General features: G+C 36.7%; 1 protein-coding gene across 1 annotated transcript; it reads right to left on the bottom strand.

Annotated features, from left to right (window-relative positions):
* Window positions 1-386: 386 nt before the first annotated feature.
* VCPIP1 (valosin containing protein interacting protein 1) lies at window positions 387-27,985 on the bottom strand. Its single transcript, XM_080800197.1, has 3 exons — window positions 25,020-27,985; window positions 14,210-14,296; window positions 387-2,589 (listed from the first exon to the last, which is right to left on the bottom strand). The coding sequence occupies exons 1-3, from the start codon at window positions 27,721-27,723 to the stop codon at window positions 1,718-1,720; spliced, it is 3,663 nt and encodes a 1,220-aa protein (XP_080656323.1). The 5' UTR covers window positions 27,724-27,985; the 3' UTR covers window positions 387-1,717.

Raw genomic sequence — 27,985 nt, 5'->3', positions numbered from 1 at the left:
TGCTCTTTAGATATTAAGATAATTGAAAGTAAATTTAGAAGAATTGAGATAAAATATGGTTTAAAATGTGATGTGATAAAACTAACCTAAATATCTATCTTGCTCAGATATCACCTGCAGAGTGTCTAGATTCTCCATTCTTTCCTTACTCAAATGGAGTACTTCATTTAGTAAGTGAATTAAGTCAGAGATACTTTCTTAGAAAGAAATCCAAAACCTCCCTCTTTTGGAAACACAAGTCAAAGTACTGTCTAATATTCGTTATGAATCAACAGACTGAAATTTTGAAACCTGATAATATACTTTCTGATGTACATTTTCTTAGACTGCAAACACAGTTCTGCATCTGTTACATGTGCAAACAGAGACAGCCAGGCTTTAAATGCTCTAGATAAGAGATTGTATTAACATACATTTTGTCTTTCATCCATTCAAATTCAACTTAATTTCAGTGAACAAAGGAAAAAGATGGATTGAAATGTACATTTCAGAATACAGATTTGCAGAACAGGATAAAATAGTGCAATACCAATCTCAGGTTAACATTCTTTGTCTTTAAGATAATAAGCATGAAAGCTGCTTTTTGAGGAAACTGGCACTAAAGGTTTGATGAATACACTATTTAAGCAAATGCCCAGTTGATCAGGGTCTGATGCAGTAAAATTTGCATCCAAATCCAACTGAAGCCAACAGATAAAGAAAATCTTATGGATGCTAAGGAAAAAAGGAAACATTTTTGGTTCAAAGGGGCTCAAAGACACTTAGCATATACAAGCTTAAATACCATTGATCAAAATTGTAGAACAATGTAACTCATTCATAAAGATAAATTCTTATATATAAATTCTCTGTGAATCTGACAGACTCTGAAAATTAGAGATTAACTACTGCTACCATTATTTTTATATTTTCTACCACACTTTGCAATCAACTTTTCTGCAAGATTAAAGAAAAAAAAATTCAGTGGTACTTGACCAGGCCAGGATTAAAAAAATAATGGTAACATATTATCAACAACAGAGCACACAATTGGCTGTGTTGGCTCAGACAGCAACATTACTGAATCACATTGACTTTATCATTTTAGGATAGATATTTTCCCCCTAGCCTTGCTCAAATCAGCAAAATGTTATATCATTACACTCTATTCTCTAGATATTTTCACCAAGAATACGTATCTCTATGAATGTGTTTACGTTCATGGAAACATCAGGATCCCAGTATCTAATAAATCCGTCTATGAATTTTAAGATATAATTTAGTTCTGATAACCTTCAAATTTACATAAGTCTTTTGACACTTTAATAAATATGTGGAATGGTTACCTTGATGATATCAATATTAGCAAAATCTCATTTCCCCCCCAGTTCTAGCCTTTTCAGAAAACCAAACATTTTGGCAAGAAAATTTTCATGTTTGAAACATTAAGACTTTCATGGAATTAAAATTACAAAAAACTTCCAATGAACCACATATATGGAAGAAACTCATCTCAGCAGATCTAATAACTAATTTATACGAATTCAGAGCCAGCCTGGGCAGCAGTATATTAAAAGCTATTGCCAGTCACACACTTGCTGTCATGCACTGAATAACAAGATAGAATCTTTGAATTATATACGTACAAGATTTTTATGACTAATCAAGTTATGTGGCCCAGCCAACAAATGTTACATATTCACAATAAACATTCTGCCTTTATTAGCCTCTAATTAAATCAAGAGTGATCCATTGGCTCAGTTGTGTTTGTCATCTCAGCATCTTGACTATCCATCTCTTCAGGCTCCTCCACTGAATTTCCCTTTTGTGCTTTTGACCTTGTGGCAAATGCTGCTCCCAGGGCCTCTGTCACACAGCTATCAGTTGTTTCTGTACTCAAATTTTCAGTGCCACCAGTTAAAGAAAAAGATTCAGGTAAGCCAGTCTGAAGACTCCCAGACTTCACAGAAGAACTCACAACTTCTACTTTCCTTTGAGGAAGATCAGATGGTGACTGCTCTGTACTTTGATCCCGCAAATGCTTGTCCATCGAAGCCTGGATAGAAGAAACCATTTCCTGCAATTTTTTTCGCTGGGCCTCAACCAAATCAGGATCAAGCTGCCTGCTGTCTCTCATTGTAACTACTCCAGGAGCTATTCGAATAAGCTCACTGTTACTAGGAGCAGCTGTGAATACAGAAGGCTCTATTTTAATGGAACTATTACTAAAGTCTGTCCCTGTGTTATGCTTCCTTACAACTGGGGCTTCCCTAGCTCTTGAATCAAGGTGTGGGTTACTAGATGCAGTTCCTAAAGAATGCCCTTTTCCTTGAAAGGCAGTTACATTATGAAGCTGCTCAGATTTCTTTTTCACTACTCCACCACTACCTAGTTTTAATAGCCCATGTGAGGGACTTGATTCTCTACTTCTTGTAGTAGCCTCTGCTCGAACCTGACTTACAGCCTCTTTAACTAAATCTTCAACATCAGGACCGATGGGGAAATGTCCTGCAGCATCCACACACAATTCCAGTCTATCTTCAGAAGCATTATAGACAAAGGTTTTGCCAGGCAGATGTGGAAAAGTACAATGCTTGCCATCAGCCATACCTAAAGAAGGGAAAAAAACATATTTAATATATTAAAATCTTACTTAAAAAGTGTAGTAACGAAAATTGTAGTTGAAGTAGTGAATTTTCAACAATATCCAGATCACAGTTTTGAAAACAAAACTAATTAAAAAAATTATTATATTAATAGAATTTATTACTATTAAAAATATCATGACAGTGCTTGCTTCGGCAGCACATATACTAAAATATCATGACAGACCTTACTGTAGTTCCCCAGGAGAATTTTTTTTGTTTAATATCATTAACCTATTACAAAGTTAGGAACAGGGCTTGAAACAAACAGCTAAGCTATGAGAAAACACTAGCAACGGTATTAGTAAAACAACTGCTTGCATTAAAACAATGAGAAAATATATTTTTATTTACTAATTAAAATTTAAAACTCTGCAAAAATACCTATAAGGGCAAAATTTGCACAAAAATGCTGCACAGTGTGAATTAAAATTAAAAATCCTAAGTAGCTCTACTGAATTACAGAATACCAGAATAAAAGTGGTTTTCCCAGTGTACCTTAGGTATATATCTTTCACAAATATAAAAGACAATGAACTTTCAAAATGAGATACCCCATAGTTAAAGAAGTAATTATGAGGGCATATTTAGGAAAGCTAACATTAATGCACTGTGCCTTTGGTATAACTCTAAGCAATGACACTTGGTCACAATATAAGAAAATTTTTTTTCTTAAAAAAAAGTTGTATTTCACGTTACTCCTCTTATTCCTCTCTGGTAAGTCACAACCACCAAAATAAGCCTGAAGTACAGATGCTCCTCAAATGGACCCTGCAATTTAATTTACTTCTCATAGTCAACTAATGTAGGAACAGAAGAACTTGAAAGCAGGCTTCTATTTTCTAGTTGAGGAACTTGATCTCACTCTCTGGTATCCCAAAATTTTATACTTTTTCCAGCTTAGGTATAAGAAAATTGTGTGTGTTTTAAACTATCCAGTATCCTTACATTTTAAATTTGTTTCTCAAAGTATATTACAAGTATGCAAAAATGGGGGTTTTCAAATTTCATAAAACCAAAGATTTTCTACGTTAACAACAAAAGAAAGATATAGTAGAGAACTCTTATTTTTTTAAGTAAGCTCCATGCCCAGCATAGAACCCATGAAGTAAAGAATTCTTAATAATATATGGTGCAAATGGTTATGTTTATGGCAAAATATAAAGGCAAAAGCAAACTAGTTAAAAATGAATGAAATTGTTAGTGCTACACAAATACAGAGGTGGAGAATGAGTGAACTCTAGAATGCTTAGTGGGCATTTAGGTAGTCTCCAGCTTTGTAGGTTTTTTTTTTTTTTTAAGATTTTTATTTATTTATTTGACACAGAGAGAGAGATCACAAGTAGGCGGAGTGGCACGCAGAGAGAGAGGGGGAAGCAGGCTCCCTGCAGAGCAGAGAGCCCAATGCAGGGCTCGATCCCAGGACCCTGAGATCTTGACCCCCTGAGATCTTGACCGAAGCTGAAGGCAGAGGTTTAACCCTCTGAGCCACCCAGGTGCCCCTGACTTTGTAGGTTATAAGAATAGTTCTTCCTCCTCTGAAAAAAGCTACAGAGTGGTTCTAATGTATCACTGTGAATATTCTAAATAACCAGAGAAAGGAACTAAACTGCAAGTGAAATACACAGTAATTTTAAATAAACATTCATTTCAGCGTAAGTATCCATTAATACAAATCCAACTAGAATTTCCTCTTGGAACGTTTCTGGCATAGGTAACTGACAAAAAGAGACAGACAAAATTTAAAATTAGAGATGTGGTCTCAATGGTTCCTTTCAGGCCACAACCCTGGAATTGGCTTATTACCAATCCCCTACCTCAGAGATCTGTAAATAGCCCATGTGAGGGACTTGATTCTCTACTTCTTGTAGTAGCCTCTGCTCGAACCTGACTTACAGCCTCTTTAACTATTAATCTTCAACACCAGGACCGATGGGGAAATGTCCTGCAGTAACCACACACAATTCTAGTCTATCTTCAGAAGCATTATAGACAAACGTTTTGCCAGGCAGATGCGGAAAAGTAAAACTTGGTTCAAGAAACAAAGGGAGCAAAGAAGAGAATTTTGAATGATTAAGTCCAGAGATGACCCTAAGCAAAACTTTCAAACAATCACTTCAACAGATGACACTTATTGAGTCTCACTATGTGTCAGGAACTAAAATAGACCCTGAAGATTCAAATAAAATGTAATTCTTAGGAGATAGGTACAAACAGATCATTATAATACAATCAGGTAAGTGTAATGATAGGTATACTCAGTTCACTGATTATTTGATATTAAATGAGAAAACATGCAAAGCATAATACAGACTGCCTAATATAAATCAGGCAGTCAATAGTTTTAGTTCCTCCATTAGATCAAAAAGTTTTCTAATAGTTTCCAGACTGCTATTGTGATGCTTTCCCTTGGTCATTCCTGGAAAGAATCATAGTCCCACATATCACAGTATTATTCACAATGAAACACTGGAAACAATCAAAGTAACCTTTCAACAAGAAGAGAATGGCTAAGAAAATTATGGTCTATCCACCTGATGGAAGTAATATGCGGCTATTAGGAACTGATATAAATAAGAAACCTATGATGCCTCATATATATAGTAAAATGCACATGAATGGCAAGAAACAAATCTAAGTACTGTAATTACAATCAGGCCAAAACATGTATGTATGAGACAAATACTTAAAAATCATAGGTGATGTTTCCAATTTCTATAGTTTCTAGACCTTTTACATTATTAAAAATATTTTGAATATGTATTAAAAAACCAATGCAAATACTTTATGGGTTGTACTCCCTTTAAGCATAATCATTTACGTTTTATGTAACTTACGTAGTCTTGAATTTTAAGAATCAAGGTTATTAAAATTGCTGTAGCTCATATCAACAGTTCCATCACACATTTACACACAAAAAATGTATACTAATATTTAGAGCTACATTCTTCCTTACATCAAAAAAAAAAACAAAAAACAAAAACAAAAACACACCCAGAAATGCAGCAGGAGAACAATGGATGAATAATATTAAAATGATAAAACAATACTATGCAGTAATAAAATGAATGACAGTTGAACCCATCAACATGAATAAATCTGAAAACCTGTTGCATAAAAGAAGCAAATCACAGAGAATATATATAGCACAATTTTCAATTTCCATTTTCATAAAGTTCAAACACAAGCAAAACTCAACATTATAAATTAAAGATAGCTATACGAGTTTTAACTAAATTTGTCATCTACGTCTGCATTTATCTCTACATAAAGACCTGCAAAGAAACTTACATTTTAAGGAAAAGAACTTTAAAATATCTTTCCAAATATAAAGAATAAGAATATTAATAGTCTAGTTAGATTGGGAAATATTTCTGTTCTAATGTAGATATAACCATATGTTTGTTAGGGTGGATTTGTAAAAAAAAAGAGAAGTATGATCCAATTATTGGAGGACATGCGTATATGTGTTTTGGGTGATATACTTTGATTCTTTGACCACAGGATAATAATAATGATTTGCCACATGACTCTGTCCTAAACAAAAGAGGTAAGGGGCACCTGGCTGGCTAAGTCAGAGGACATGGGACTCTTGACCTTAGGATCAAGAGTAGGAGCCCCCTCTGCTCAGCAGGGAGCCTGCTTCCTCCTCTCTCTGCCTGTATCTCTGCCTACTTGTAATCTCTGCCTGTCAAATAAAATAAATAAAATCTTAAAAAAAAAAAAAAAAGAGTAGGAGCCCCACATCAGGTGTAGAGATTACTTGAAAAAATGAAATTAAAAAAAAGATAAAACCCTGCTACAAATATTAGAAGAGACTGTATTTTGAAAAGTAAAATAATTTTCTAACAATGACCCATTTTAAATGGTTGTTATAGTCAAAAGAATTTTAATTATTCTGCAAATAACAGCTGAAATTCTAATAATAACAAACATTAGCTAATTATTTATTAGGTACCAGGCCCTTTGCTATCTGCTTTATGTGCATGATTTCATTTGATCCTAACAACCCTGAGATTATAATACCAACTTTACTAATGAAGACACTAAGACTTAGAAGTCACACAGGGAGTAAGGGGTAGAAACAAAATTTCATCTCAGATGTTCTTACTTTAGAGCTCTAAACTACTCCCTAATAAGGTAAATTGAGACAGGAAACATTTGAAAAAACTCTAATGGTTCTACCGAGAGATAATTCACATAAAACTCATTTTAAGTGTACAACTGAATGGTTTTCAGTATATTCACAGCATTGTGGAACCATCACCAAACACTTTTAGAACATTTTCATCACCCCGAAAAGAAACCCAAACCCATTAGCAGTCACTCTCATTTCCTCCCCTTACCCTAACTCCCAGCCCTAGGAAATACTGATTTACTCTGTCTCTGTAGGTAAGCCTAATCTGTGACATTTCATTTAAATGGAATAATACATGGTCTATTGTGACTGGTTTGTCTCATGTAGCATAATTTTTCAAGGTTCATGCATGATATAGCATGTACCAATACTTCATTCCTTTTTATTGCCAAATAATACTTCATTGTATCCAAATACTAAATCTTACTTATCCAATCACCAGTTGATGGAAATTTGGGGTTATTTCCACTTTTGACTATTATGAATAATGCTATTATGACCCATTTGTGTACAACTTTTGCATGGACAGGTTTCATTTCTCTTGGGTATATACCTAAGAGCAGAATTGCTGGGTTGTAACCTGTAAAATCTGAGGAACTGCCAGACTGTTTTCCCAAGCGGCTGTACCATTTCACATTCCTACCGGCAGTATGAGGGTTCCAATATCTCTATATCTCCTTGCCAACAGTTCTTATTATCTGCCTTTTTGATTATAGCCATTCTAGTGAATGTGAGGTACTATGTCATTGTGGTTTTGATCTGCATTTCACTGATGGTTAATAATGCTGAGCATCTAAACATCAGTTTATGTACTTAATGGCTGTTTGTATATTTTCTTTGGAGAAATGTCTATTCAGATATTTTGCCCATTTTTAAATCAGGTTATTTGGCTTTTTACTGATGAGTTCTTTATATATTTTTTAAACATTGTATGTATTTATTTATTTGAGGAAGAGAGAGTACACAGCAGGGGACAGGAGCAGAGGGAGGAGAAGCAGATCCTCGAAGGGAGGAGCAGGGAGCCTGACGCAGGGCTCGATCCCAGGCCCCTGGAATCAGGCCCTGGGATCATGGCCAGAGCCGAAGGCAGACACTTAACTGAGCCACCCAGGTGCCCAGAATTCTTTATATTTTAGATACAAATCTATTATCAGATACATAATTTGCCAATTTTCCTCACTCTGTGGGCTGTCTTTTTTTCTTTTTTTAAGAGAGAGAAAGCATGAGAGAGAGCCAAGGAGAGACAGAGAATCTTAAGCAGGCTCCTCGTCCAGCGCAGAGCCTAACATGGGGCTTGATCTCACAACATGGAGATCATGACCTGAGCTGAAATCAAGAGTCAGACCGTTAACCAACTGAGCCACCCAGGTGTCCATCTTTTCACTTTCATGATGGTGTCCTTTACAGCACAAAAGTTTGTTTCTTATTTATCTACTTTTCTCTTTTGTTGCTTGTACTTTTGTTGTCATATCTAAGAAGGCTTTGCCAAATCCAAAGTCAAGAAATTTTATGCCCATGGTCTTTTTCTGAAAGTTTTCTAGTAATAACTCCTATATCTAGGTGGTAGATAAATTTTGAGCTAATTTTTTATTTGGTGTGAGGTACAAGTCAAAATTTCAATCTTTTGTATGTAAACACCCAGTTGTCCCAGCACCATTTGTTGAAAAAACAATTCTTTCCACATTAAACTGTCTTAACAGTAGAGCTAACATTTAAAAAAAATTTGAAACCAGAAACATGAAACTATTTAGTAAATAATCAAGAGTCATCCCCATAACCACCCACCATGTACCCCTCCCCCACAAAAAACAAAGGAGGGAACTTCATTCAGTTGCACGAAAGTGCATATTTACCCTAATTACTGAGAACGTCATTAATCAATCGTCACACTAACTTTTAAAAACCATTAACTGATATCAATGTAATTCATGATGTAGAATAAAGCTAAAATGGAAAGTAAAAAGAAAGAGAGAGGGGAGGATGCTCAGAGAGAAATTTATAGCTTTAAATGCTTTATTAGAACACAAAAGTTTATAAACAAGAATCTAAGCTTCTACATAAAGAACCTATAAAGAAAAGGGCAAATTAAACCCAAAGCAAGCATAAAGAAGGAAAAAAATAAATGTAAAAGCAGAAATCAATGAAACTGAAGTCAGAAAAACAACAGAGAAAACCTGTGAAACAAATGCTGTTTCTTTGAAAAGATCAGTAAAACTGATAAACCATTAGCTGGACTGGTCAGCAAAACAAGAGAGGCACAATTTGCCCATGCCAGAAATGAAAGAGCTACAGACCTTACAGATATTAAATGGACAGCAAGGGCATATTATGAACAATTTTAGCCAATAAAATTGGATGAAATGGAAAGACTTCTTGAAAGACAAAACTAACAAAGTTTACTCAAGAAAAAAATACGTAAATCTTAAGAGGAGTCTATTAAATAAATTAAATTCATAACTAAAAACTGTCCAGCAAAGATAACTCCAAGCACAGATGGATTCTCTGGTGGATTCTACCAGTTAAGAAAGAAATTACTGTATCAAAGTATTACAAATCTACCAGAAAACAGAAAAGGAGCAAACACTTTCCAACTCTATTTTATGAAGACAACATTATCCTGATTAAGTAGTCATTATAAGAAAACTACATATTATATCCCATGAACACAGATGCAAAACTCTCAACGAAATATGTCTGAATTTGAATCCAGACATGCATAGTTGGTTCAACATCCAAGAATCAATCAGTGTAATTCACCCTACCAATAAACTAAACAGAAAAACCATAAGATCATTTCAATAGATGCAGGAAGAGAACACCTGATAAAATTCAACATCCATTCAAAATATAAACTCTCAGTAAACTATCAATAGAATGGAATGTCCTCAACCTGACAAAAGGGCATTTCTGGAAAACCTACAGGCTGAATTGCTTTCAGGAACAAGGCAAGGATGTCTGCTCTCACCACACCTATTCACCAGTGAACTTATGATAGCCACTGCAATAAGGCAAGTGAAAGAAATACAAGGCATACTGACTAAAAAGGAAGAAATAAAACTGTCTTATCTTTGCAAAAGACATGATGACCTACAGAGACAATTCCACAGAATCTGCTACTAGAATATGTGCATATAAAAAGGTCACAGGATGTAAGGTCAATGTATAAAAACCAATCTTGGCTCTGGGTGGCTCAGTCAGTTGAGTATCCGCATTCAGCTTGGGTCATGGTCTCAGGGTCCTGGGACTGAGCCCTGCATCAGGCTCTCTGCTCGGTGGCAAGTCTGCTTCTCCCTCTCCCTCTCACTCTGTGACCATTCTTGCTCTCGCTCTCTCTCAAATGAATGAATAAAATCTTCTAAAAAAACCAAAAAATTAAAAACGAATCTTTTTTTTTAAAGATTTTATTTGTCAGAGAGAACACAAGAAGGAGGGTGCAGCAGTCAGAGAGAGAGGCAAGTGGAGGGAGAAGCAGGCTCTCCACTGACCAAGAAGCCCAATGCGGCACTTGATCCCAGGGTCCTGAGATCATGACCTGAGCAGAAGGCAGACACCTAATGGGTTGAGCCACCCAGGAGTCCCTAAAAACCAATCTTATTTTCTACACCAGCAAAGAACAAAGGGAGTTGGAATTTTTAAAAAAAACATTTATTTATTTGAGAGAGAGAAAGAGCAAGAGAGAGAGAGAGAGAGAGCAGGGGTGGGGAAGGGCAAAGAGAGAAGGAGAGAAAGTCCTAAACAGACTTGGTGCTGAGTGCAGAGGCCAACATGGGGCTCAATCTCACTACGGTGAACTGACTGACAACCTGAGCCAAAGCTAAGGGTCCAATGCTTAACTGAATGCACCACTGAGGCACCCCAGGAAATTGGAATTTTAAAAAAGCATCTTTTACAACAGCATTCCCAAAACATGAAATATTTAGGTATAACTCTAAGAAAGGATATGTAAGAATTATATGCTGAAAATTATAAAATTTTGATGAGAGAAATTAAAGAACACTTAGATAAATGGAGAAATATAATATTTTCATGAATCAGAAGATTCGATGTAAAAATATCTTGACCTTCAATTTGATCTACAGAGTCCATAAATCACAATAAAAATCCCAGCAGACTTTTTTTGCAGAAACTGTCAAGCTGATTCTAAAATTTATATGAATAAGCAAAGCACCTAGAATCCCAAAAATTTTTTTTGGAAAAGACTAAAGAAGTTTGCAACTGACATGGATAGAGCTAGAGAGAGTTTTATGCTAAACGAAGTAAGGTAAAGAACAAGGAATACCATTTGATTTTACTCAAGTGGAATTTAAGAAACAAAAGAAATGAGCAAAGGGTAGAAAAAGGGTGGGGAAAGCAAGAGAGGCAAACCAAGAAACAGATCCTTAACTGTAGAGAGTAAACTAATGGTTACCAGAAGGGAGGTAGGTGGGGGAATGAGTCAAATAGGTGATGGGGATTAAGGAGTACACTTGTGATGAGCACCAAGCGTTGCATGGAAGTGTGGAATCACTATATTGCATAACTGAAACTAATATTACATCCACTATATGTTAACTAACTGGAATTTAAATAAAAACTTAAAAAAATAGAAAAGAATAGATGGAAGACTCGGAATAACTGATTTCAAGAATTACTATATGGATACTTTAATCAAGACAAGGTATTGGTGAAAGGAGAGACATACATTAACAAATCAGAAAACAATATCTAAAAATAGATCCACACATATATAGTCAATTGATTTTTTAAAATAATTTTAATGATGCTATATTTCGCATATAATTCACCCTTTTCAACTGTATGATCCATGGTCAACTGATTTTTGATGAAGGTACCAAAGTAATGCAATGTATAAGGTATACTGTTTTCAATAAACAGTGCTGGGACAATTGGATATCCATACATAAAAAAATGAACCTCAACTCATACCTTGCAACATATTAAAAAAATCAACTTGAAATAGATCATAAACCTAATATAACACCTAAAGCTATAAAACTGATAGAAGAAAACACAGAAGAAAATTTTGTCACCTTTGACTGGGCAAAGATTTTTTTGGATAGGACACAAAAAGTATAAAAGGAAAAAACTGTTAAATTAGTTATCAAAATTAGAAATCTCTGATCTTCAGAAGATACTGTTAAGAGAATGAAAAGCCAAACTACAAACTGGGAGAAAATATTTGCAAAACACTTACCTGATAAATGATGTGTGCCAGAATATATAAAGAACTCTCAAAACTCAACTAAAAAGAAGATTCAAACCAATTTAAAAACAAGTAAAAGAAGGAGGAAGCAAATAAGCACATGAGTAGATACTCAACATCATTAGATATTAGGGAAATGCAAATTAAAACCACCTAATAAAATAGTTTTAAAACAAAAACTGATACTACCAAGTACTGATAAGGAAGAGAGAAACTGGAACTCCAATACAGTGCTAAGGAATATAAAATAGTCCAGCTACTTTGGAAAATGGTTTCGAAGTTTCTTATAAAGATAAGCATGTATCTTACCATATGACTTACCATAGGACTCAGCAATCCCACTCCTAGGTGTTTACAAAAGGAAAGTGAAACATATGTCCACACACAAAGACCTATACACAAATGTTTACAGTGGCCTTATCCATAGAACTCAAAACTGACAATCACCTGAATGTCCTTCAATCAGTTATAGATTTTCAAAAATGTGATACATCCACACAATGGAATACTACTCAGCTATATGAGAAAATAAACTAATATAAGCAACCAGATAGACGAATCTCAAAAGCAGTAAGGTAGAACAGAAATTGGCAAATTTTTTCCTGTAATGGAGCAATACAGTAATTACTTTAGGTTTTCAGACCATATAGTCTCTGCCACAACTATTCAATTCTGCCATTGTAGTGTGAAAAAGCCATAGACAACAGGTAAACATGAGTGTGGCTGTAATTTTGTGGGTTTTTTTGTTTGTTTTTTGGTGGCTTTTTTGCTGTTTTCTGAGAAAACTTTATATACACAGGTAGCAGGCCTGATATGGCACCTGGGGAAGTAGTTTGCCAAACCCTGTGCTAAATCCAAGAAGCCAGACACAAAAGGTTATATTAATCCATTTATATGGTGATATGGAAAAGGCAAATATAAAGAGACAAACAAAATCAGTGGTTGTCAAGTCAAGGCCTGGCGGTAGGAGTAAGGGAAAGAGGCACAAGGCAACTTTTTGGAACGATGGCAATACTCTATATCTTGATTGTGGTGGTGGCTACATGGCCATATATGTTTGTCAAAATTCATATATCTTTATATCTACAAAGGGTGAATTTTACTGTATGCAAATTATGCTTCAAGAATCCTGTCTTAGGGAGGAAGGGAGGATAAGGTAAGATCAAGGAAGAAAGGAAGGAAACCAGCCAGCCAGCCATTCTTTGGTCTCTGATTCAAATAAACTGAAAAAAAAAAAACAAAATTTTTTTTGAGACAATCAAAAATCAAGGAATTATAAACACTGGGTATTTGGTGATGTTTTAAAAATTATTTTTCATATTTTTTAATATGTGATAATCATACTGTAGGGTTTTTTTTTAAGTTCTTACTTTTAGAGATACACACTGAAATTCTTACAGATGAAATTATATTATATCTGGGATTTATTTTAAAATAGTCCAGTGAGGGGAACAGAAGTACTGATAATTGTCGAAGCTAAGTGGGTAAATAGGGGTTCATTATTCTGCTACTTTTATGTATGTTTGAACATTTCTACAACAGCAAAGTTGGTTGATTTTTTTGAAGAAAGAAAAAAAAAGTGTGTAAGAGATAAAAACCATAAATAGTGATTATGCAGTTAATGTATACAGAGGTCAGGTAGGTGAAAAAAATGAGAAAAGCTAGAGTGATAAAGTCTGGGGCCAAAATCATTCACATTAACTCTGGAAAAAACACATGACGTAAACACACACACTGCTCATCATTCTCTTAAGACCATAAAACTGAAGATACAGTTGTATACTTTCACATATCTTTATAAACAATGCATACACAATGTGGAAAGAAGTTAGATATAAAACAAGCAATTTCTTAAAATCCATAAAACACAGAGGTATATAATAATAACAGCCAAAACACAACAACAACAACAAAAATACTGTACTTTCTGGTTCTGGTATAGTCACTACCATTATAACCAAATCTGTTTCTAATTTCAAACTCTGTCTTTAGTTATTAAGAATCGTATACAGAATTTAATGAGAAAATAGCAGCAAGAAAGTAATAGGAGACTTTTTAGTAATATTATAGCAGAAAAAACAGCTGATAATATCAGAAAAATCCGTTTTAACTAGGCAAACTGCTGAAGAAGAACATATACAAAAAATTGACGTTGGAAATAGCTTTAGAATATCTGACCTTCTTAATCTTACAACAGCCTAAGTGGAGATATTATCTAAGAATAAAATCAGATATTAACTATACCCATGGTTTTCTTCATAATATTGTAGAATACTCCACCCTGCTGGAACATGTGAGGAAGCCCCTTTGCATAAGACCACACATCTTCTCCTGTAAAATAAAAACAGATATAGTATTAGCAACAAACAAAAGAGTTCAACCCAAGGTTGCTTAATGATTAACCTCAAACAGAGATTGCAGAGCAGATCTAAATGATGACACTGCTTGGTGTATGTAAGGAGATGATAACAGAGTGATGAGACTGTGACAAACTAGAAAATCCATGGCCCATCTAAAGGTGGCAGCCACTACCAAGTGCCGTCATAGAAGAGTATAGGCCCAATATTTTAAGACCATACAGCTTTTCAGAAGCCAGAAACCTCAGTTTTTCATGTGAATTCGCCCGATTTTTAAATGTAGGAACTAATTAAAAAATGTCTTTAAAACTACATGAGTCAATACTGGGCATATTAAACAAAATATATCTGAAGACACCAACTCAAAGGAAAGTAGTTCACAACCTTGAACTAGAGGAACAGAGAAGGTTATTGAAAGATACTTATTTTTAACAAGTAGAACACAGAAATGTGTATTCTCTATTTGTTTAAACCAAATAAAAAATAGATGAAAGGGTCTAGGGAGAAAAGTAAATAGGTAGACTAAAGATAAGTAATTAATGTTGTATTGTGTTATTCCAAAGTTGACTTTCTTAAAAAGAAATTTAGGTGGAAAATGCCTTGTTGAAGAGATTCAGAATAACCTTTAGAAGTCTACAAAATGTCCACAAGCAAATGACCATTTCACAAAAACATTTTTTAAAGAACATCCCTGGCAGTGACTATTTCAATAAGAAGTTTCAAATAAAAAGACTGATAGTCACTTTTCAAAAAGTTAGTGAAGAACAGAAGAACATAAAAATTAGTTGAAGAACATAAAAATTAGTTAATTTTGAGGGTGCTGGGTGGCACAGTTGGTTAAGCATCAGACTCTTGGTTTCGGTTCAGGTTATGGCATTGTGGGGTCAAGCCCTGCATCAGGCTCCACACTCAGCTCAGCATGATGCCTGCTTGGGATTCTCTTTCTCTTCCCCAAACAACAAAAAAAAAATTTTTAAGATTTATTTATTTATCTTTTTAACAGAGAGAGCACAAGCAGGGGGAATGGCAGGCAGAGGAAGAGGAAGAAGCAGGCTCCCAACTGAGCAGGGAGCCCAATGTGGGGCTCAATCCCAGGACCCCAGGATCATGACCTGAGCTGAAGGCAGATGCTTAACGGACTGAGCCACCCAGGTGCCCCAGTAAATGATTTTTTTAAAAATTACTTTTGGTTTGTGGAATGACTGTTTTTGTTTCTTTATACTTTCATTATTTTCTAATCTGATAATGATAATACTATATTTACAGTCAGGATTTTTTTTAGTTAATCTTAACAAAGAAAGATCAATTTTTATTTTTTGTACTAGAAAATTTTACTGGATCTCACGTTTGAATGGAGGTTACTAATGATGTGCCTTAATCATTATATACATGCAATCTCTCAGAGCTCTAACCACTTCCCACATTTATAAACAGGAATATAAATTTGCATGGCAGTTGGCTAAAGTTTAGAGTACTCAATACATCAGTTTAAAATATGCAAATTTTAAAAGCCTTGGCCCTTAAAGTTTCAGTTAACTAGAACATTTACTTAAACACAAACACTTCATTCATTAATGATACAGTATCACTGGAATATGGCTAAATTTAAGGGTGGACATATGAATTTGATTTTAAATTCTGAATATTAGTAAAGCCTCCAAATACAGAATGTTAACAACTTACAGTAGAAGTTCTGATTGTTGGACTTACCATTAAACTTCATGTGGATAACTACTTCTTTTTTTTTTTTTTTAAGATTTTATTTATTTATTTGACAGACAGAGATCACAAGTAGGCAGAGAGGCAGGCAGAGAGAGAGAGGAGGAAGCAGGCTCTCCGCTGAGCAGAGAGCCCGATGCGGGGCTCGATCCCAGGACCCTGAGATCATGACCTGGGACGAAGGCAGAGGCTTTAACCCACTGAGCCACAGAGGCGCCCCTGGATAACTATTTCTATGGCAATAACCTTTCATTTAGTTATCAATGTTACCTTAAATGTACTAAGTATTTTATAAAATACTCAGAATATAATTTATTTGGAAAGCACATAAAAATTATATAGTAGTGGGGCGCCTGGGTGGCTCAGTTGGTTAAGCCTCTGCCTTTAGCTCAGGTCATGATCCTGGGGTCCTGGGATCAAGTCCCTCATTGGGCTCCCTGGTCAGCAAGGAGTTGGCTTCTCCCTCTCCCTCTGCCTGCTACTCCCCCTGCTTGTCTCTCTCTGTCAAATAAATAAATAAAAGCTTTAAAAGAATTATTTGGTAGCACTTAAATTTTTTTTGGTAAAAGTCTGAATAGGTCTCAAAATAGTGAATTCTCCCAAACTGATCACCACTAAATACTAGTTAAAAAAATGGCATTTCCTAGTATTTTACATACCTTACTACTCCTTATTTAAGCAGGCAGAACTCTGGAGTGTTTATCAACCTTGTTTTCATTCTATCCCTCTAAGGATCCTTTTTTTAAAATTACTCCTAAAGATCCCTTTAAAACATTTTGCTAAGCAGCCTCCTCCATGGCACTTGAGTACTACAGATAACAGATATACTGCTTATCTGTTTATGTACTGCAGTATATCAGAGTTTTACTCATTAAATATTTTGTTTACCCTCTCTCAAGAACCAAACTTCACACCCCTTCAAAGCAGTATGTGGCCTTTTTGAGTATGCATGCTCTGTTGCTTTAAGGGAAGGATAAATAAATTGAAACCTCTATTATCTACCCAGCTTTGAGCAGGCACTTTACATAGTTTAGTTTTTTCATCACAACAAAGTTCTATTTTACAGAAAAGGAAACAAACTAAGCAATTCTCCCAAGATCAAACAGCTTGTAAGTGGCAGAGACAGGATTTGAATCCAAAGCTTAAGTCATCCCTTTCCACTGATACTAAACCTTTACCAGAAGTCAAACTGTGTTACAACATATATGACAGAACTATCCAGTTGTTTCTTATAGAAACCCATTGCATGTGAAGAAGATGTGGGATATATATATATATATATATATGGATATATACACACACACACACATAATGGAATACTGTGCAGCCATCAAAAAACAAAATCTTGCCATTTGCAATTAAGTGGATGGAACTAGAGGCTATTATGCTAAGCGAAATAAGTCAATCAGAGAAAGACAATTATTATATGATCTCACTGACATGAAGAATTTGAGAGGCGAGGTGGGGAGTCGTGGGGGAAGGGAGGGAAAAATGAAAAAAGATGGGACCAGGAAGGAAGACAAACCCTAAAAGACTCTTAATCTCAGGAAACAAACTGAGGGTTGCTGAGGGGCTGGGGTGGGAGAGATGGGGTGGCTGGGTGATGGATATTGGGGAGGGTATGTGCTATGGTGAGTGGTGTGAATTGTGTATGACTGATGATTCACAGACCTATAGCCCTGAAACAAATAATACATTATATGTTAATTTAAAAAAAAAAAAAGGAAAGAAAGAAAAAGAAATCCATGGCATCAACAACTGATTGGGAAGAAAAAATAGACAAATTATTTCCTTTCGTATACAAATACTTCCACTAAGTGATGTTTGTTGGTAACAGAACCAAGAAAAGAGATTAGAGATCAGGAAGCAGGAATTGTTACACTCTGCACAAGTGCCCAATCAGCGTCATACTGCTCTCCACTGCATTTGCCCTCATCAGGTCTATAATTACCTGGTTGAGGCCTGTCTCCTGCCTGCAATACCGCCATCAGCTCCTAACTAGCTTTCTCTCCAATCCTGTTCTCCTCAAATCCCTCCTCCTTCTGAGTTACACCTTTAATGGTTCCCCAAAACCATACCATAAAGTCCAAGTTCCTTTTTCATGGCAGATAAAGGCACTCAAAGAGTCATCCTTGCATTCTCTCCTATCTCACATCTCTCACTGCACCGTAACTTCCCTTTTACAAAGCAACACCACCAAACTGGTCTGGTTCCCAAGGGTCAATAACTGCTATATATTCTTTAAAACTCAATTCAGGTGTCACTTCCTCTTGGATTCTTCAGAGAGGCAGGTAAGTAGACACCTGCCTTGCTACTCCTATACAGGAGATGAGCACCACAGCCCTCACTGCCCTGCAGGTTAATTTACTGTACTTTTCTGCCTCCCCTTCTAGACTGGCTTCTCAAAGTCAGGAAAAGGTCAGCAGTCTATGTGACTTCTATTCCCAGGGCCTGACACAGTGCTAGGTAGAGAGCAGCGCTCTCAACATGCATTGAAAGAATATAAATGAATGAACAGTATAAATGAGGTTTTTTCCTTTTAACAACGCCTGAAAGAAGTTCAGAAAAACTTAAATGAAGCTGCACAATGATAACTGTTCTTCAGTGTTAATATGGATAAAATATAATTAATGGAACCATCTATACCTCTTCATGATTCTAATAAAAAAAAAAAAGGACAGCAAAAATGAAAGGGAAGGGCACCTGGGTGGCTCAGTGGGTTAAAGCCTCTGCCTTCGGCTCAGGTCATGATCTCAGGGTACTGGGATCAAGCCCCACATTGGGCTCTCTGCTCAGCAGGGAGCCTGCTTACCGCCTCCCCCGCCGCCCCGTCTCTCTGCCTGCCTCTCTGCCTACTTGTGATCTCTGTCAAATAAATAAATAAAATCTTAAAAAAAAAATGAAAGGGAAGACTTTTAGTTACAAACTTCCAGTTTATCAAATAAGTTATGAGGATGTAAAGTATACCATTTACATATTAACTATAGTCAGTAATACAATATAGTATTACTGACTATAGTTATGTATATTTGAAAGTTACTAAAAGAGTAGACTTTACCAAAAAAAAGGAAAGAATTATTTTTCTACCATTCCATTAGAAAGAGAACAGGAATAGCTTTGTAAAGCATCTAGCAAATATTATATTAACTCATATTTTTGTTAGTCCCCAATTAATTTTACTTTATAATTCATCTGTTTCTTCACAGTAAACAATAAAGTATTTATATCCAACACATTGTGTATAGATATAAATGTAGAAAGTATATACCACCATCATCAATAACCTCTGTTCACATTTCATCTTCCTCAAATCCTTCCTCCTAAGTCTTTAGTTCTCCTACCTAAATAGTAGTTATAAATGGCAGTAGTATTACAGATGGTTTTTCTTACACTTTATCTGACTTTTTTCCTCTTGAAGAGGTAATTTTTAACTTTCAAAAAGTATGTTAAAGTGAAACACTTTTTAAAATATCACATTTTTCTAGCTTTTACTACTACTAATAAAACCATGGTGTTCAAGTGGGCTTAAAAGCTCATCATTCCAATTTTCTTAGTGAATTTTTAAAAAGCCAATCTGAAGTTTCTACTTTGAAATTTATGAAGTGAGCAAATTTTAAAATCTAACATCTATATGAAATATAGATGTTTTTAGTGAGGTATAATTGACAAACATTACATTAGTTTCAGATGTACAACAGGGAGCGATTTGACAACTCTATAGGTTATGCTATGCTCACAACAAGCGTAGCTCCATCTGTCACCATACAACACTATTACAATACCATTGACTATATACCCTATACTGTACCTTTCATTCCCATGACATTCATTCCATAACTGGAAGCTGTACCTTCCACTCCTCTTCATCCATTCTGCTCACTACCCCCAACCCCATGACCATGTTTGTTTTCTGAATTTATGGGTCTGTTTCTGCTTTTTTGTTTTTTAGATTCCACATATAAATAAAATCATATGGTATATTTTTTTCTCTGTCTGACTTATTTTACTAAGCATAATACCCTGTAGGTCCATCCATGTTTTCACAAATGGCAAGATCTCATTCTTTTTCTATGGCTGAGTAATGAAATGAAATATCTTTTTAGGGGCATCTGGCTGGCTCAGCTGGAAAAGCACTGCGACTGTTGATCTTGGGGTTGTGAGTTTGAACCCAGAGTTGGTTGTAGAGAGTACTAAATAAATAAACTTAAAAAAGAAAGAAGAAATACATTTTTAAAGACCCTCCCCCCCCAAAATACCTAAAATTAACTCTGAACTGAAGTATCTATGACCATAAAATAAACTGGCCAAAATGTAAATTTAAAGTACAGACATGGGACTATTTCTACTAGAAATAATCCTAAAGCTATTGGTTAGCTGAAAGAATTGTTGCCATATCTCCACCCTTCCTGCAGATCCTCCCATCTAAAAATGTATCTGCCTTATCAACAATCAAAACCATTTCTAAGAAAGGCATGACTGCTTCTCTCCTTAGACTGAGTCCCTGAGGTGTAACTAACCCATACAACTTTTAGTGTCATTGTTAGCATTAAAAGATGCATACATCATACATATACAGGCACGCAAACCTGTATGTAAATGTTTACACACACACACACACACACACACACAGTCTGATTTTCTCTAGGAAGTAAAAATGTTAAAGACAACGATCATATTTTACTTCATATATGTTTGAATTCTTTGAATATTTAAAAATAATATAATCTTGTAATTGAAAAAATATGAAGGAAAATAAAAGGTGCCAAAGTAGTTGAGTACAGAAAGGAATAGAATCAATGTTTAACTTAATCTTCAAAGTATTATAGTATAGTATATGTGCTGCTGAAGCAAGCACCAAAGTATGATAGTATAAATTCATGTGTAACATATATTTATCTTAAGATATATCTATATGCATTTTTCAGGAAGATAAATGATGTATAAAAATCAAACAAGTTTCTCAACTCTTGAAAGGTTGCTAACCTTATAGTGAAGTGGGGTAAATATCACAAGCAGTTCAATTCTGTTAAAGCAACTCCAAACTGACAGACTTTTTCACAAATTTGTCTTTATCTTTGGAAAAAGAAAATTAACTTGAAACTTAGTGGAATACACTACTAAGAAAAAAGAAACTAGTACTTATGACCGATGATATGTCATGCCTACCACAAAGAAAATCCACCAAAAAACGGTCTACGTTGGGGTACCTGGGTGGCTCAGTGGGTTAAAGCCTCTGCCTTTGGCTCAGGTCATAATCCCAGGGTCCTGGGATCAAGCCCCGAATTGGGCTTTCCGCTCAGCAGGGAGCCTGCTTCCCCCTTTCTCTGTCTCTGCCTGCCTCTCTGCCTACTTGTGATCTCTGTCTGTCAAATAAATAAATAAAATATTTAAAAAAAAAAAAAAGGTCTACGAGAAAATTTAAACATATTTTGTAATGCCAAAGTCACTCACATATAAATAATGAAGATGACAGTCTGCAAAAATTGCTCAACAGTCTGCATAAAGTAGATTAAAATGTGAAATATTACAGGTAGAACATTATTTCATTTTAAACTATCATCATATATTCAAAGTGACTAGTTCCATGAATGGTTCATACTGAGCAAAGGACTGATGCATTTGTTGATAAAAATAAATAATAATTACAATGCCCTCAGTTGAGATCCTGCAGTTAAGTTTATGGAGGGCAAGGTCTATGTCTCATCCATCTTTGTATCTCCAGCACAATCTCTAGCTCTGCATTCATTCATTCATTCAACAATTTATTTGACATCTAATAAGTGCCAGGCCCTAAACTAACATATCAGCAGCTTAGCTCATATCTGGTAATTCACAAAATAATTTCTGCATTTTGAATTTGTCATCTTCTAAATAAGCCCTGTCATTTTCCTTTTTCTTTTTTTCTTTTTTTTAAAGATTTTTTTTATTCATTTATTTCACAGACAGAGATCACAAGTAGGCCGAGAGGCAGGCAGAGAGAGAGGAGGAAGCAGGCAGAGAGAGAGGAGGAAGCAGGCAGAGAGAGAGGAGGAAGCAGCCTCCCTGCCGAGCAGAGAGCCTGATGTGGGGCTCGATCCCTGGATCCTGGGATCATGACCCGAGCCGAAGGCAGAGGCTTTAACCCACTGAGCCACCCAGGCGCCCCATCATTTTCCTTTTTCCAGCCCTCTCCAAACTAAACATCGATAGTTCTCCAGCACTCTTTACATAAGGTTGTATATGTGTGCATGTGTTTGTGTGTGTATGCATACACACAAATATACAAGCAAATATATGTATATACACACATATATCCCCAAATTGACATTTTACCACCACATCACTTTTTATTAAGAATATCTTCTAGGGGTGCCTGGGTGGCTCAAGCGATTGGGCATCCCACTCTTTATTTAGGTTCAGGTCACAGTCTTAGGGTCATGGGACCAAGCCTGCATCGGGTTCTGTCCTGGGCATGGAGCCTGCTTGGGATTCTTTCTCCCTCTCCCTCTGGCCCTCCACCCCCACTTGTGCTTTCGCTAAATTTAAAAAAAAAAAAAAAAAAAAAAAAGATTATCTTCTACGTAATTCAAATAGTTACAGAAAATCAAAAGGTTAAAAAAAATGAATGTTTACAGAGGTTACTAACACAGGCCAGGTACTCTCTTACTATTTTATAGCAGAAAATCTCTCAAGTGCTACAGTATGAAATTAATAAAACACTCTTTTTACGCTCAAATTTTGTTGGGAATAGATTTAAACAGGTGTATGGGTTTATAGTGGCAGCAACATTAATGTTGGAGGTAAAGAGGGAAGAGATCATAACAAGAAGACATTATCTTGTTGAACTCATTGCAGTCCACAGTCTAGTATTCAGATATTCAGGTCCAGAAACCTCAAACTAAATTCAAAACGTGAGTAATTATAAACCAGAACTATATTTTACTGATTTTCATTACAAAATATATTACTATACTGATCAGACTTAAAAGTACTGATCATAGTCTCGCTCTTGCCAATTTATTTATCTACAATGGAGAACAAAGCCTTCTAAGTGAACATAATCTTTATCTGCACTCTCACCTGTCCCTCAATACTTTTATCAGGAAGTTAAATGAGCGCTTAGAATAGATACTTGATGAATAAAGAATCACTGAATGATAACAGTTCTTTCAGCCAGGCCATGGTGAGGACTGATGAAATATTCCCACCCTTAGAGATTACCTTTCTAGTTACCAGAATTTTCATGAACCCCAGATGATGTATCTTTTCCCTTTGTACAGCAGTGTATAAACAGTGCCAAATTCTGCTTTTCAGTTCTTTTTCAATGTTCAATGCTGACCATCCATTCCATTTCTGCTGACATAGCCTTTCTTTAGACATGTTAATGTCATCTATTTAATCCAATCAAAAACATTTCAAAGTGCCTACAATCTGCTGGGCGCTCTACTAGGTACTGAGCATCCAAGGTTAAATAAGAGATGAGCTACATCCTCAACAGTTCGCCTTCTATTGAGGAAGACCTTCTCTTTCCTGTTTTTCACCTGGGAGAGTGCCAGTTTTTAAAGTACCTTCTGCATATACCTAATCTTAGCCATTCTCTAACGATGTTATTTAATTTTCAGAGTTCTAGGAGTATTTTAGTGTTGCCCTGGTACCAACTACAAAGTATTTTGTAGAGAAGAGGCAACTAAAGTCTTAGGGAGTTAAGCAGCTTGCCTGAACCACTAAGTTAATAAGTAGTGGAGCCAAGATTCAAATTCTAGGTCTTTCTGACTCCAAAGATCACACGATCTTTCCTCTATTTCATGAAGTGTCTAAGAAACCAGAAACTAAGAGAGAGAAATACACAGTGCCTAATACATTTCTTGACATATCCCTCAATTCTATGGCTATGTCTGCCAAAATTAAATCAGCAATATCAGTATCAAGTTATAAATGTGTACAGAACTTTTAGATCTCCTATTAACTTCTAGGCCCCCAAATTTAACAAGCCAGGAATAAATAATCTTCATTTTGGTAGGTCAAGGCCCAATTCACTGATATTTACTACTCTTAGAAAACAGAGTCAAACCCAGATCACTTTTCCAGTTAAAAGCTCTAATCTCAGCAAAAATAAGGCTCTTCTAATATGTAATATAAATTTTAATTCTACTTTAAGCCTTAATAAAGCATATTAAGAGTGATTTTAAAACAAAGATTAAGCAAATAAACATGTTAAAAGTGCACTGTTGGAGCATATCCCAAATTATCTAAAATCATCATGTAATTTACATATTTGGTTGATATTTTTAATTTATGCTGAATTATTAAAAAGAAACACTTCTTAAGCAACCCCATTAACATCTACCTCTGTTTCTTATATTTCTCATGAGTTTATAATAGTTCATTACAATTGATGGCATAGAGTCAGTAAGCATAGGAATTACTTAGACACAAATCCTAACATACAAATAAAAATGTGATGAACTGGAAAAGGAAGAACAGGAAATGGAGGACAGAGACTATTAGGTGGGAGTGCAGTGAGAATATAAACACCAGAAACTGCAATTCATCAAACAGGAAGTCCTGAAATCACATGACATGCAGGAAAAGAAAATTTTAAAAATAAATGAAAAGGGACAAAGTGGGCAAGCTCAATAGAGCCCGAAGGGGGGGGGGAATATTTTTAAAGGTTTTAAACAGAGACATTATAAGGCTATAAAAATAAATCACAACAATAAATTATATCGAAATAATCTGGTGACAGTTAAGGGACTACTTTCACTTTCTTAAGTTATACTGTCCTAAATATTTAATCAGTAGAGAATCATGCTAACATATATCCATTAACTGTTTAAAAAAAAAAAACAAAAAACAAAACTGAAGAAAATAATCTCCTCCTAAACTTTATATATAACCAACTGATGACTAGATTTTTTTTTTCCCACAAAGACAACAGAAAAATTCAATGCATTATATTCACAATTAAGAAATAACCATCTAGGTTAAAATGATCTTACCCATTAATGTTGCTAAAAGACACAAGGAGTACATTTCCTTGTCAGCTTGCTCCTGAAGTTCCTTAGATAGTTTACCAGTAACGGCAATCTCTTCTTGTCTCACAGTGTGGGCTGAGTGTGCTGCAGCAGACTGACCACCTTCTGCTTTACTTTTTAGAATCTCTATTGTAATTCTGTCACCATGCTGCAAAGGAACTGGCTCCTTTTCCATTCCTGCCTGGGGTGGCATTAACTCTTTAGGAGGAAAGCCATAGCGAATACACTGTAAATAGGGAGGAATGTTAAATTCTCTGGCTATGCTTTCTTGAAGTTCAAAAAAGGTTGTTGAAGACTTAAGTGTAACCATGGACTGTCGTCCATCATTAGTTGTTATTCGGATCTTTTTCTCCTTAGAAGTCGTTGGTGAATAGGGAGCCTTGGTAGGGGTAGCAGGTGCAGAGGATGGACCATCACGAATGGTACTAGGAGAAACAGTCCTGGGCTGACCTTTTTGTTCTTGTTTTAACTTCTCTGTTTTCCGTTTCTGCATTACAGCAGCCTGTTCCGTAATATTCTGTTGAATAGTTCTTTCAGTTTTACTCATGTTTAACTCCTCCTTGTGCAAAGTTTTCGTTTTCTGTCCAGTAAGAATAATTTTAGTTGGGAGCTGAGACTCCGACTCTTGTCCTTGTACATCTCCGACTCTTTGGGCATGAGCACCATCTATATTTACAGGAGTATAATCATCAGGATTCTTTTTGGCAGTCTGATGCAATATAGTATGGACAACTTTCTGAACCAGGATTTCACTCCCAAATTCACCTGGAAAGTGCTTGGTAACAAGTTTCATTGCAACATCATAAACATTACTATTCAAAGATGAATCACTTTCATACTGGAACCAATATACTGTTTCTCTGACCACTCTTCCACCCCATTCCAAAGTAATAGGAAAAGCTTCTGGTAGATTGTCATACTCTTTACCATCCCAAAAATGTTTGAATCCACAACCACATTTGCCACCAGTGGACCTAGAATTAGTTCTGTCCCCATCCAAATACACAATAGACCCATCTCCTCTGACCCTTCGCACAGAAGTGCCATGGCACCAATTACAAGCTGTCAGGTTACTCAATCCATAGTCTGGTACCAGAACATCTTTCACTGAATCATATGAGCAAACTAAATTGTTCAAGGGAAAGCTATAATTTTTGTCAGGCCTCAGCTGTCCATGAGTACTTTTTGCCAGGTTATACAGTTTCCCTCCTGGAGCCAACCACTCTGGAGGAACATGAAGTTCAGAAAGGGCACCACAGAGCAAACATTTGTGAAGGCGATTATCCATTACTGCTTTTTTAGCAGCTGCTGTGACTTCTTCAGGCTGAACTCCTATCACCCCAGTCCTCCTGTAGAAATACTGATGGACATCAGCAACCAAACTAGGATGGATACCATGTTTGTCCATAAAGACTTCTTCCATAGCAGCAACAAGCCTAAGCAAATACTTATCCTGCAAACTTCTGTCTCCTCCAATAACACAACCACCATCTTCCTCAAGTTTAATGTACTTTTTAATAAGGTCCTGAGGCACACCCCAAGCTTTAGGCAGCAAATTCATAGGCAATTTGGGCAAAGCAGCCCCTTTTATGCCTACCAAGGGGATATAATGGTTTCTACCAGAGCTACTCCATGCAATACAGATTGGTTTGTTCAAATGACCATCTCTCCCTGTGCACTTCTCTGCAGGGATGAGCCCAGGCAGAAAGGTGGCTGAATAATCACCAGAGCTTCTCATGCCACTGAGAGAATCTAGCAGAATAATAGGGCGATGTAATACATTGGCAAGGCCAAATATGTGGATGTTCCTCAAGCCTAAGGGAACACCTTCAGGTGGTACAAACAGAGGGTCACATTCATTGATAATGTCCTCCCATTCAGCGGCATCAATGAAGTCATGGAACAGGGCTTGATACTGGGCCAGGTGCTGCTGAAAGTGTTGTTTAAGATTCTCTCTCAAGGCATGCCAGAAGAGTTCCCGGCCTACTAGAGCCCGAGACACAGCATGCACCAAGCAGTGTCCATCCCCATCCACATGAACTGGAATGAGGCATTCCTGGCTTTTATTGGCCCGCTTGATGTCCTCAAGAGTGTCATGCAAATACAGGAGGCTTCCGGAGCGGTCCTTGCCGTAGCCCACCGTGTTAACGTGCTCAGGTTCGATGAGGAAGGCGCGGTCACCGAGTAAAGCGCAATCGAACAGTTCACCCTGGTTCATGTCCCGGAGAAGCTTAGCCCTGCCTGTCTGTTTATCCATTCCATAGCGAGCTAATATGGGCGACAATAATTTGCAGTGGTAGTTAGAAAGGCCCATCACCTTTACCAGTTCCGTGTTCTTCTTGGGTGCCCCTGTCACCCCGAGAAGCGCGTTCCGCAGCAGGTTGTGTAGCACTACGTCCGGGTCAGTCACCTCCTCCACCCCCAGCAGCTGTTGCTGCTCGTGCCGCTGTCCGCACTCGGTACACTCGATGCTGACAGAACCGGAGGCCGGGAAGAACAGACGCGCCTGGCACTTCGGATCCGGGCAGCTCCCGGAGAGGATTCTCCGGTCTCTCCGTTTCGAGAGCCCCCCCGGAGGAGCCGCCGCCGCCAGGGACGGCGGACTCTGCGGAGCCTCAGGGGGAGGAGGTGGAGGCGGCAGCGGCGGCGGCGGCGGCGGCTGAGACATACCTCTCGGCTCTCGTGTCTCGCTCCGCGTCCCAAGCGACCCTCAAAGGCTCATAGCCCAGACCCCCCACCAGCCCGACTCTGTCCAGTTCAGGCCCAGGGCGAATCACTTTCCTTTCCCTACCAGCTCCTCCTCCTCCTAAGCGAAGGCGGAAGCGCCGGACGTTGTTTCTCTTCTTACTTCTCCACTGCCGTAGCCGTTGCCCCGAACGTAACGGCCACCACCCTACCCAGCACTCACACTCACTCACTCTCGCTCTCTC

This window comes from Martes martes (assembly GCF_963455335.1).
Source record: "Martes martes genome assembly, chromosome: 4".
NCBI classification, from domain to species: domain Eukaryota; kingdom Metazoa; phylum Chordata; class Mammalia; order Carnivora; family Mustelidae; genus Martes; species Martes martes.
This window is presented reverse-complemented; position numbering and strand designations above follow the sequence as displayed.

Bases quoted from the DNA above. Each gene is read 5' to 3' on its own strand.
- VCPIP1 (XM_080800197.1), bottom strand. From the start codon at position 27,723: ATGTCTCAGCCGCCGCCGCCGCCGCCGCTGCCGCCTCCACCTCCTCCC. The intron at 14,297-25,019 runs GTAAGATCATTT...TTTATTTTACAG, and splicing joins TCTTTTAGCAACATTAATGG to GAGAAGATGTGTGGTCTTAT. The intron at 2,590-14,209 runs GTATAGTTAATA...TCCCTTCTTTAG, and splicing joins TATTATGAAGAAAACCATGG to GTATGGCTGATGGCAAGCAT.